Source organism: Lampris incognitus, chromosome 6, assembly GCF_029633865.1.
Source record: "Lampris incognitus isolate fLamInc1 chromosome 6, fLamInc1.hap2, whole genome shotgun sequence".
Classification (NCBI taxonomy): Eukaryota; Metazoa; Chordata; class Actinopteri; order Lampriformes; family Lampridae; genus Lampris; species Lampris incognitus.
Window position 1 is genome coordinate 52,445,205 of NC_079216.1, and position 12,947 is coordinate 52,458,151.

At 40.5% G+C, this 12,947-nt stretch overlaps 1 protein-coding gene across 1 annotated transcript in view; it reads right to left on the minus strand.

Annotated features, from left to right (window-relative positions):
- Positions 1-11,933, minus strand: part of LOC130114574 (paired box protein Pax-6-like) — a 50,088-nt gene extending 38,155 nt beyond the window's left edge. Inside the window, exons 1-3 of the mRNA XM_056282436.1 lie at positions 11,897-11,933; positions 11,146-11,169; positions 1,650-1,780 (exon numbers count right to left, since the gene is read on the minus strand). Coding sequence (XP_056138411.1) covers positions 1,650-1,780; positions 11,146-11,169; positions 11,897-11,933 — 192 coding nt within the window. The remainder of the gene's footprint in view (positions 1-1,649; positions 1,781-11,145; positions 11,170-11,896) is intronic.
- Positions 11,934-12,947: the final 1,014 nt, after the last annotated feature.

Consider the following 12,947-nt stretch of genomic DNA (forward strand, 5'->3'; position numbering starts at 1 on the left):
CCAACGGTATACGATTTATTGCCAAGAAGCATTGTTACAACAAAGAAATAATCTACCAAACACAAATTTCCTTACTTTTTGTGCTAAGTATATATAAATATATATGAAAAGAGATAGTGAAGTCAAACAGAAAAATACCAGCATGACTTTGAACAAAATGTTATCTAGAATAATACAGGAGTAAGGAAGTGGAGCACAAGATAAGAACCCAAAGAATGAAGAGTAAACATCCATCATCTATGCCCAATTAACCCAATTCAAGGTCATAAGGGGTTGTAGGCTGTCCCAGCAGGCACTGGGCAGAAAGCAAGGATACACCCTAGACATGTCAGCAGTCCATCACAGAGCCCACTAACACACACACTCACTTACTCACTTAAACACCATTCACATCTATGGCCAATTTAGAGAGTCCAATTCTCTAAGCTATCCAAGTCTTTTGGTATAACATCGATGGTTACTTTAACTTTTGCTGCCTTTATGCTACCCATCATTTGAAACTATAATGGAATTATTTAAGAACTTTGTTTAAACCAACTGACATTGCCAGTGACAGAGCGGAGATGCATAACTAAGGACAGATCTGACATTGGCCTTGGGAAATGTTTCCTGCTGTTGAAGTTGACAAAACTTTGGGATCAGTTAATGTGTTGTTCTGCTGGCTCTTATGGAGTCTTAAGTATTAGGAAATGGTAGTAACACTTGTAAGTCACTATTATTTGTAAATGTTAGATTAACCACAAACAGTGCATACTTTTGTGAGCTAGTGGGCCTTGGACAGAGGACCGACTGACATGATTTGGTGATAAGAATTCTGAAGACTTTTAAAGATATTGAGCTTTTATTGCAGAATAATTTCCTCTTATAGAAATAAATGGATTCTGTTTCTATTTTGAGTTTTTTTTTCAGATCCCCCCCCCTTTTCTCCCCAATTGTATCCGGCCAATTACCCCACTCTTCCGAGCCATCCCGGTCGCTGCTCCACCCCCTGTGCTGATCCGGGGTGGGCTGCAGACTACCACATGCCTCCTCCAATACATGTGGAGTCACCAGCCGCTTCTTTTCACCTGACAGTGAGGAATTTCACCAGGGGGATGCAGCATGTGGGAGGATCACACTATTCCCCTCAGTTCCCCCTACCCCCAAAACAGGCACCCCAACCGACCAGATGAGGTGCTAGTGCAGCGACCAGGGCATACCCACATCCGGCTTCCCACCCGCAGACGTGGCCAAATGTGTCTGTAGGGACACCCAACCAAGTCGGAGGTAACACGGGGATTCGAACCAGCGATTCCTGTGTTGGTAGACAACGGAATAGACCACCATGCCACCCGGATGCCACATATTTTAAGGTTTTAAAGACAATTATCTGAACTCAGCATGGAGCTTTTAAGCGTTAACTTACTGATAACAGTGAGCTCAGGGATGTTTGGAGTATATCTTAAACTAGAGTATGGCTTGATCAGATTGAAGCTTCAAAGCACTGTGAAGCAAAGCTTTATATCTTAAAGATAACATGAATTAAATATGTTCAGATAGGAACATGATTTGCTTTGTAGGTATTTACTACTGATACTACCCCTATACTGCTACTAATACTACTACTAATGATAATAATAATGGTAATAGTAATCAGATGAAGAATCTACCTGTAGTATTCGTGATATGTCACACGGTCGAGCTCCACTATGGGCCAGCTCCACAATCTTCTGCCTGGTAGAATCAGGAAGGGGTCTACCATTCACAAAAACACCTCCCAACTGGTTAACTCCACTGTGGCCTACACACACACACACACACACACACACACACACACACACACACACACACACACACACACACACACACACACACACACACACACACAAAAAGTGGAAAAAAATTCCCACATTATGCACACATTTTGTTTAAATCTGTCATGACTTCAGTGAACATGTTAAATAGCTATTATGATCAAGACAAATGGAAAAAACAGAAAAAATTTTTTTTTTAAAAAAGCAAATATAGATGCAGAAGTTTAAAGCAACAAGCAATGAGAAGCAAGTAGAGGAAGAGGGATGAGCAGAGAGGAGAGAGATGAAACACCTTCTGAGTAATTAATGGTACTGTTGACCTTCAGATATATAAATACTTATCAGATGCTCTACCACAATGCTATCTCTATCTCTCACAGTAATCTTACATTATGAATCTGCACAGGAGACTCTCCCCTTACTTCTTACGTTATTTAAGCTAATATATCAGTATTAGCTTACCTTGTGGCAGTGAAATCATCTAGTTCAGTGTTGACTGAGCAACAGTCTGATAATTTGAATGTGTCCAGTTGTTATGAACTGACACGTTCTCTATGCACTGCTCATGTGACAGGAGCACAACCCAAGAAGCTTACATACACTGTGATAAGGTAACTTGGATGTGAAGCATCTCATATCTCATTAATGTGGCTTCTAACTGTGTCAAAAACTGAAATTTAAAATGCAAAATTTCAGAAATGAGTATAAAACTCACGTTTTGTCTCCAAAACTGTCGTTTGGGGGGGGGCAAAAAAGTTTGGGGAGTGTATTTAAAAAGATATGCTGTTCTAACATTAATAACATTACACATTGTGTGTGTGTGTGTGTGTGTGTGTGTGTGTGTGTGTGTGTGTGTGTGTGTGTGTGTGTGTGTGTGTGTTTTAAATTGCATTGTGATCATCGGTAAGAAAATTGGCAAAACGTTTTTTTTTCTGCACCCCATCTTTTGATGTGTTAGCTTGCTTTTCTTGGTTTTTGGTTTGTTGTTAGTTGCTACTGGGCCTGCTTCCATTTCCCAACTTAAGACAATGATCCCGTATCATTGTGTTCACAACAAAGACACAAAAGGAGTAGGCGGCTTTGCATCTATGACACAGTGTGATTTCTGGCTGCGTGGCTGCACGCTCTGTTGAACAACAGAGGGAATGGTACTCCTAACCCTGGCAGTGTTAGAGCCGTGCTCTACCCACTGAGCTGCACACAGGGAAGGAGACCCCTAACCCTCAAATCTCCTAATCCAGCCATCTTCCTCAGTGTCGAGCCGCTGCATTACGTCCGCACCGAAACACAAGCATAAACCTCAGGCATCATTAACTGAACCAGTGCACCTTCTAGAGAGCCGGCAAGAGGGAGAGAGAGAGAGAGAGAGAGAGAGAGACAGAGAGGGAGAGAGAGAGAGAGAGAGAGAGAGAGAGAGAGAGAGAGAGAGAGAGAGAGAGAGAGAGAGAGAGAGAGAGAGAGAGAGAGAGAGAGAGAGAAACACTGATTTTACTTCAGCTAATTAGCACACAGGTTTAAATGTCGTAACATAGTACACTGTTTTGAGTTTTAAAACCAAATGAAATTCAAAGCTATCCCTGAGTGACACAAAGTGATTCAGTTCAGACGTGCACACTTGTGTAACGGGCTCATACTTCCTGGACAGATCAACACTGATTCCACTTCAGCAAATCAGAAGAGTAGTTCTTAACAGACACATCTGTCATTCTTCAGACGCCTTAGGCTAATAATGTTAATCCATTACTGATGCAGCAGTTTGCTGAAATGTTCAGGTACACCACATGAACAGAAAAAAGATAAATGGATAGATAGATAGATCGATCTATCTTATTATCCATCTTTCTATCTATCTATCTATCTATCTATCTATCTATCTATCTATCTATCTATCTATCTATCTATCTATCTATCTATCTATCTATCTATCTATCTATCTATCTATCTATCTATCTATCTATCTATCTATCTATCTATCTATCTATCTATCTATCTATCTACAGGAAAAAAAATCCCTTGAATAGTAAATCATATAGGCTCCATATAAACAATAGATGGCTAATTCAAACTTTAAGTGAGCAAGATGGCGCAAATTAAATCCTCCATCTATTTACATGATTAAAAAGTTCAAGTTTAAGCCCTGAAACAGTGATGTGATATTGATATTGATACATACATATATACATGTCAAATCACCCAACCCATTCCAGTTTAAATCTTATTTAACGAAATACGGTAATTGCATTAACAGTTGTGTGCTATTTCCCCACAGAGACAGTGTTTAAAGATATCAGGTTCTGGGCTACCAATCCAGATAATTATCCATCAGCTCGTCAACGCCGGCCTCCAGTCCGACCTACATTATTTAACAGACACTTTAAATATGACGCCATAACTTGGCCCGCTCAGGATAATCCAAACTTTAGATCAGTAACCTAACACTAATGCACATACATAACTGGTAAGATGACTTTAGAAATTGTCAGCACGTAAGAATTTAAGTCATACATACTCTGCCGAACTTAAAAGTAATTGTTTATGTCATGTGTCTAAAAAGAGACGTCCTGTAAACCATATATATATAGCCAGTCAAATCCTTACATACTAGTTAGGTGATAGAGAAATGTCTTGTTTATATAAAACATTTCTCTTATTCACCTGTAGAGCAGCTTCGATGCCAGCCTTACACAAGGCAACACAACACAGTAGGAGGAAACACAGGAGGAAGACTCCTGCCTCTTCCTCTCTTCCTCTCTCGTGTTTGTTCCGACAGAGAGCTGCAACTTCAGCTTCACGTGTCTCGTCTGTCAGATGTCAGATGTTTAAAACTGTATCAATCCAAAGGATGTTCTGTCATCTATGAAGGAAACATTGACACCCCCCCCCCCCCCGTCACTCTGTCGCCTTCCCAAACTTTCTCTTTATCTTTCCCCTCCCCCTATCCCTCCGTCCAACTTTGTTTTCAGATTGCAGAGGCCTCTTGGCGTGGATACAGTCTGCACACCCCCCGGCCCACTTTTGTTCTGTACCCCAGAGGTCCTCATAGTGGGGCTACAGCCTGCAGCAGTGAGCATCCATCTCAATAAATCCACAATGACATTTTCTTTTCTTTTTTTTCCCCAAGTGGCAGAAAAAAATACACATGGCCTACATTCACTGACACTGTCAGTCAGCAGGAAGTCACTTAAGACATGTAAAAAATGAGACCAAGTGGTATGTGAAGAAGGAGTCTGCACTCATAAGTGTAGCCTTGATAATTTATAACTGTATAAATGACTTTAGGCTACTGTCAGCCAATGTAAAATCCCTATTTTATCAGTAAAACAAAATGTTGTAAGCAATCACAAATGTGCATTAATCAAGAATCAAGAATTTCCTCAGAATAATAGAATTGGGCATGAACTAAATGATCCTATGGTCTGGTACAACTCTGTGTCAACAACAATATTCAAATATACAGTGCTGCTTGAAAGTATGTGAACCCCTTGAGCAGTTTAGATTTTTCTGTTGTTTTACCATGATTTTCTTATTCTATCATCACCAGTTTTTATGTATGAAATGTCATATATATGTTTATCAATTGCATGTACTTGTTTAGTGGGACTTGTTTAAGTAGCCCAAAAACTACATGAAACATGGAATTAGTGTATGTGCAAAAGTAAGTGAGCCCCCAGCTGCATTAGTTAAGTCAAGTAGGTAACAGACTCGGGTGAAACACATTTGGGTGCTTAATTAATCATTTAAGCAGACCAATGAAATGAGACATCCTTGGGAAAGGGTTTGGCCTGCACTAATTAAAAGAGAGAGGAACCAACCAAACCACTGTGGTCCCATACAAATCAACAATGCTGAGAGCAAAGGAGATATCCGAGGACATGAAGAAGAGGGTAGTGACAGCCCATCAGTCTGGGGAGGGCTATAAGACCATCTCCAAAAGATTCCAGCTCCATCCATCCACTGTAAGACAAATATTTACAAATGGAGGACCTTCAACATGACAGCAACTCTGCCTAGAAGTGGACGCCCATCAAAACTATCACCCAGAAGCACCAGAAAAATAATAAATGAGGTAAAGGCCACCCACACATCACCTCTAGAGCGTTGCAGACCTCTCTGGTAGCATCTGGGACAAATGTGCATGCATCTACAATCAGTCGAAAATTGAATAGCCATGACATTCATGGGAGGGTTGCTAGAAGGAAGCCTCTGCTCTCAAAAAAGAACAAAGCTGCCCGTTTCAACTTTGCCAGAGAGCACTTGGACAAACTAGAGGCCTTCTGGAAGTCCATTCTCTGGACAGACGAGTCCAAAATAGAATTATTTGGTCACAATCAAAACCAACATGTTTGGAGAAAAGCCAACACTGCATATGAAGAAAAGAACCTCCTCCCAACAGTGAAGCATGGTGGTGCAAATGTGAAGGTCTGGGGCTGCTTTTCTGCTTCTGGACCTGGACGACTCCATATTATCCAAGGAACCATGAATTCTCCGGCATATCAACAAATTCTTGACCAGAATCTCCTGCCATCAGTCAGGGAGTTGAAGCTGGGATGAAAATGGATTATGCAACAAGACAATAACCCAAAGCATTCCAGCAAAACTACAAAGGAATGGCTTCAGAGAAAGAGGATTCGTACTCTGGATAGGCCCAGTCAAAGTCTGGATCTTAATCCAATTGAAATGTTGTGGCGAGACCTGAAGAAGTTGGTACATACCAGATGTCCCTCCAACCTCTCTCAACTGGCTGAGTTCTGCAAGGAGGAGTGGGCAAAAAGCCCCATAAGCAGATGCGAGAGACTGGTTAGTGGTTACAGAAGACGTTTGGTTGAAGTAATGGCTGCAAAAGGAGGAGCCACAAGCTACTAATACAAGGGTTCACATACTTTTGCACATGCTAAATTTTCAGTTTTTGTGAAATAAACCACCTTTGTTGAATTAAATAATGAAAATATATCGCTTTTTGTGTGTGTGTCCATTATTTGGAAGGTGTGCTTTACAAACTGGGATTTGGATGTATGTGTAATAAGCTTATTTTCATGTTTTTTACAAAAACAGTGACCCTGTCTGGAGGGTTCACAAACTTTCAAGCAGCACTGTATATATTTTAAGTAAATCTTAATCACAGCCTAATTGAAGATAATAATGAAAACACGGAACAAACATGTTCATTTACATCCTATCAGTCTGTCTAAAATGATCCTGAATATGGACGTCATTAGGGTCCTGTTAGTTAAGGCGGCACTGTTAAGGTGGTGGTTAAGGAGATTTACCCTACTGAAACCTATAAGAATACTAATGATGATGACGATGATGATAATTTATTTCCAACAAGTAAGTAAGCAGGATATAACATACAGATAAGCCATTGCCAGTAATCTGAAGTGATCAACAAATTCACTCATCAAACTTGATGATCAATCACAAAGTATCAGTATCAATACCATGTTACTGATATTAATATGAAAATAATGACTACAATCTGTAAAAGTGACAGATGGTAAGCCTATTTAATCTTGGATACTGTTTCTAATACAAGTTGTCCATTATAAGATTGTAGTTGCATTAGATAAACTCCAGGCTACGACTATTCAACAAAGATATACTATAGATGCACTTTGTCATTTTAATCTGAGTGCACGACTGAATCACAATTTGCTGAGCTGATGTTGCGCAAACACAAAAAGATGTGTGTTTGTTATAATGAGTAATGAATCAGGTAGAAAAGGGAATTTGGTTTTCAGATGTGGTTTGCAGCTAATGTGGGGCATTAAAATGTCTATAAAACTTTATTGGTGTTGTTTCCTCTAAAAAGGAAGGCATGCGGTGTCCTGGTAGCTGAATGGTTAGGGTGCATGTCACATAACCACAACGTCCCTGGTTCAATTCCAGACAGGGACCTGCGTTACGTGTCCTACCCATCTCTCTCTCGCTCTCTCTGCCTGTCTCTCTCGCTGTCTCTCTCCGCTGTCTCTCTTTCTCTGCCCTTGTGTCCTGTCTGCCCCCTCACTATCCTCTGTCTGGTATAAGGAAAAATATAATCTTTCAAAACGCAGGCGTGCAACATTTTTCTGAAATTTTGCAGCAGTGCTGTGCAGCCTTTTTATTATGAATATTGATATACTTTCCAGGAACGGTGGTTTTAGCAAGAGGCTAAAGCCCCGTGCTGTTATGTTGTCAAGATTAAACAGGGATTTAGATTAAATCAATTGTCTATTGTTTGTTAATGGCCCTGAAGGGAAAAGCATATTGCGGATTTATAAGCCTCTCGCCATAAAGCTGAACCACACAACCTGCCACCATCACACACTGTTAGACCACAGGTACCGACATACCCGATCTGAACCGTGCTTTAAACCTGACTTTCTTTTATTTTGTCTTGTTGATTGAAATGGGATCCCAAGTTTTCCTTGGGCCATTAAGTGGCCTATCCATAAGGTGAACTCTCTTAAAACCATGTTGAATTTCTATTTAAGGGTGGATTATTTTGTCCTATAAATCTTAATCACAGTCAGTTCCCAGAGGTATAGGCCAAGGCTTTTCCTCTATTGACAAAGAGTTAATAGACAGACATATGGAGTCAATTTGGCTTGGTCCCTTTGTGCTCTCACAGGGGAGTTGAAATACAAACAGGCAAATACAGATGCACACACACATGCATGAGCATGCACGCATGCACGCACACACACACACACACATAGACACACATATGCAAGCACGCAAGCACACACACATGCATGCGTGCACGCACACACACACACACACACACACACACACACACACACACACACACACTCTCGCTATGGCCCTTGGGAGCAGCTCAGAGGAGCAAACAGCAGCCTTCAATTTAAATCACCATCAAGTTCATTCACATTGAAACTGGCTCCAATTAACTTTCATTTCGTTCTATTCAGGGACATGTCATCCCACTTTACTTGCATAAATAAAAAAGACAAACAAGATAAATAGATAAATTGAATATAAATATATAGGAATATTGATTTTATTGCTTATTATTATCATTTGTAAACGAACTGTTGTTTGTATTTGTATCTTAGACGAGATGACTAAAAAGATGAAGATGATATGGATAGACTCTACCTATGGACTCCCCGTCAAAAAACAACAACAACGACCAAGAGCAACACAATGTGTAAAGCTGTTAGTATATCCAGAATATGAAGCAGACATCATCTCTGATCTCTATGCATTTCCTACACTAGACACCCTATATGGACCTAAGTTGAACCTGAGCACTGAAACACCACAAAGGCCAATATTTGTTCTAGAAAAGTCCAAACAAGTTCACAGAGAGCCACGATGAAGATTTGATGATTACAATCATGAAAGCAATCATCTCAGTTTGCAAAACTAGAATCTTACATACAAAAGTGACACCTTAGAATGTGCTTAACACACTGAAAAACATATGAGCTTTCAATTGCTGTAAAAATCAGCTAATAAAGAGCATATTTAAAGGAAGATGAGTGAAAGCAAGCCCAGAAAAGGATGTTTCTAATTGTCTTTTATCCCATTGTGCAGGCTGTTCCAGACACAACTTTTACATGTTTTCCCAAACTGTGGTATGTATGACCAAAAAATAATAATAATTTTAAAAAAAATCCCAATTAAAGGGTCTCAGATCTGGCTAGCACATGTGTATAGGAGGTTAGGAAAAGTGTGATGAACTAAAAGCCCAATTACAAACCAAGCAATCTCTACCTACAGCGTACTGAAGAGTCCATATTAACTGTAGAAGTATTCATATTATCAATGGGACTGACTAGGGGATTTTCACAGCCAATGCTCGTTTGTGTGTGTGTATGTGTGTGTGTGTGTGTGTGTGTGTGTGTGTGTGTGTGTGTGTGTGTGTGTGTGTGTGTGTGTGTGTGTGTGTATTTGCATAGTTGGGTTTCATAAATAATTATATAGTATGTGTAAATCTATATGTGTGAATATATATATATGAACATAGATGAAGAATTTAGATATTAGTCATATGAAGGCTTATCAGTGAGAAGATCTGTCTCTGAGTAGATCTATCAAAATCACAGGAGGACACAAAAAATAAAAGTCAGAGAGTCGGAGACACACACAGAAAGGTAGACAGAGACATGTAGGCAGAGAGACGACAAACAGTTGATGAGGGTAGAAAGTGAGAGATGAATGGATGAAGGATGCCGGCATGGGGAAAAGCTGGGAGCCAAGAAACGTGTTGTCTGCCACAGCCAGGTTGACCCAAACTCTGTCCATTTGTCTATCAACTCAGCAGATCTGTCTGTTATGGAGGAGACTCACTTCTCTCATCTCCTTTACTGCTTCTACCATCCTTTCCTTTTCTGTCTCCTTCTCTGTTGCCCTCCCCTCTATTCCGTCCTGTTTCCTTCCCTTCCTGTCTTTTCTTGTCCTCATAGACATCCCTGTAGTCACTGGCTGGACGGCAGAAATATGCAAAGTATGAAGAAAATGGATTAGTGCTGCACTTTTTTTGGGGGGGGGGGCTCTTGTTGTGTGTTGTTGTTGTTGTTGTTGTGTTGTGCACAACAGGATGTGTCCACTGTAGTGGCTGTTTAGAGGCTGGAGATTTTAAAAGTTAAGAAGTGAGAAAATGTTGGCATGGTGTCAATATTAAAATGATAATTTATTGATTACCGGGCAAGTGATGTTTCTCAAGCTAATTGGAAAAGCAGCCCTGACGTGGCCTCATTGTGCTCTACACACGTAATGCACAGGAAAGGTCAGCAGCAGGACACTGACCGAGTGGAGCAGGCAAGGTTTCTGGACCTCGGTTAATTTTTACTCATTAAAAATAAGTAAAAGTAAGTAATAACCGAACATTCGTTCACAAGCTATCTCTCAGTCAGCTGATTATCACCGCACCCTGGTGCTGAACAGGTTGGAAGTAACGTGAATCAGGATCTGGAGACGGTGTGATGCCTTCATATCAGAGATGTCTGCCAAGCCAACACTTTCCTGTCGTCCAATGGGAAACCAGTTTGCTCGGAGCAATTGTTTTTTGGGGGGTTTTTTTTGTTTTTTTTCCTGATGGATGCCAATGTTGACATTTGGGACAACATTGCTTTTGCATGGGTTTTGTTGGTCATGGGGCACAAAATATAACCGATGCATGAAAGACCACACATTTCCCCTCAGGTACAAAAAAAAATAAAAAAAAGGGAATGATCAAAACTTGAAATGCAGGCTTTTTCAAATGACAGCAACAAAACATCCAGGGTAGGATGGAGGCTAAAGAAGCAGTGCAGCATTGGATTGATATTGGTAAGCGATGTGGGAAAGGGGAACAGACGGATGGAGGAATAAGCAGATACACAGTAAACGGAGGAAGTAATCCACACACCTTCATGACAGACAGCATAAACCTCTTGTCCCGCAGTAAGAAAGAAGAGACCATTTGTATTGCATTGTCATTCTGAACCAATGTGCAGGCGGCAAACAGCAGGACATTTCTATATGATCCACGGCGGCCCACATAACAAAGACTAACAGGTTGTCAAGTTAAAATGCCAAACACTTGTGAAGATGTTCTCAGGCTACACCTGCGGAGACGTTGGAAATGTCATCATGTTGGGATGGCTGTCGAGAGCTTGTCTTGCACAAAGACCCGTAATGGCTGTGGGTAAGGTATTTTCAGCCTGATCCATAATATGTTGAAAGGTATAGTGGCCATACTTTCTATTCTTCTATCCTAACCTCGGCCTGTAGTGAGCCCCATTAGGCTGGATATAGCAAATTTCACCTCTGCTGCAGTTATTTGTTATTGACTGCAGCGGATAACATTTCGCTGCAGTCTGTCTGTTTACTTCTTTACTTCCTGCAGTGGTAGTGGTTATGAGAAGAAGAAAAAAAGAACACTTTGGAGAATGAAAATTTAAAAACAACTGGAAAAGAGCTATATTTATAAAGGAATAGAAGCATAACATGAAAAAATACCCTTCTTATAACTGTGTCAGTCAATACAAAGGGTTTATAATGTTTGTCATTTATCAGTGTGATTATCATTGTAGTTTTAACGTGACATAATAACCATTTATTCTGATGCTAGCTTTCCGCTCTTGTCTCTCGTCTGCACCGTTGCCTATCCATGTTACCTGTTCTCACAAGGGGGTACAGGGCTGTGTTCACCATCACTCATTAGCACTGAACAGGTAAATGCAGACTCTCATGCAGACTGAAATATAATACCTCACCAGAGATGACTGCATAGAAGCACACATCGGCGTGTTTACTACGTTTAAATATAATTAATGAATGACTTATAGCGGGAATTTCGTTTGTTTTTCCACACCTATTGGGACTATATTTTTATGGGACAGGACATATACGAGCTGAAACAAATAGCAAAGTCATTGTTGTTCCCTCACTGTCTCCTCACTCCTCACCTCAAAAGCCACAATCTGTGAGCCGTTCAGGTTTAAAACACATGAACTCAGTAAACGTACAAACCAGATTTGGAAACACCTACGACATACCCTGAATGGTCAGTGTTTTTTGGTAGGAATAAATATATGATAGCTTGCTGGGAACTATAAGGGCATACATAATAAAGGGATTACTCAGAATGACATACTTCATCTTTTCGTTCACATATTAGATAATATATGGTTATTTAGATGTGACTCACTGTTTTGCATCATGGAGGCCACGCCAGTCTCCCAGCTGGGTCGACTACTGTAATCTGGGTGGAAAGAGAAACAGTAGAGTTAATTGCAGCACTGCGATGTACATGCATACTAGGACACCAGACAGAGATCCATAAAGAGTCATGAGTTTTCCGGTGTGGTGAGAATAAAGTCCGGGATCTAAAGTTCAGAAGCAGGACTACATGGCACGGACTGGCTAGGAGGGTTGCCATATTATTAGCTAAATGCAAGGAGGGGAGAGAGAGGGAAATAAAAGCATGTTAAAGTACTCCGTTCTCTTTGGACAAATCTGGCATATGATGTGGTCACGGAGAAACAACATGTTACCTATAGGACCTGTACATAGGCTAAAGTGTTGTTTTTGAGAGCAGCAACAAGTAGCTCTCCATAGACCTCAGCCCGAGAGATATTGTCACAAATCAAGTGTACCAGCTCGTAGAACCGAAGTCTGTGAATAACTTTATGGAAATTAGCATAAATTAGCATATGAACCAATCAT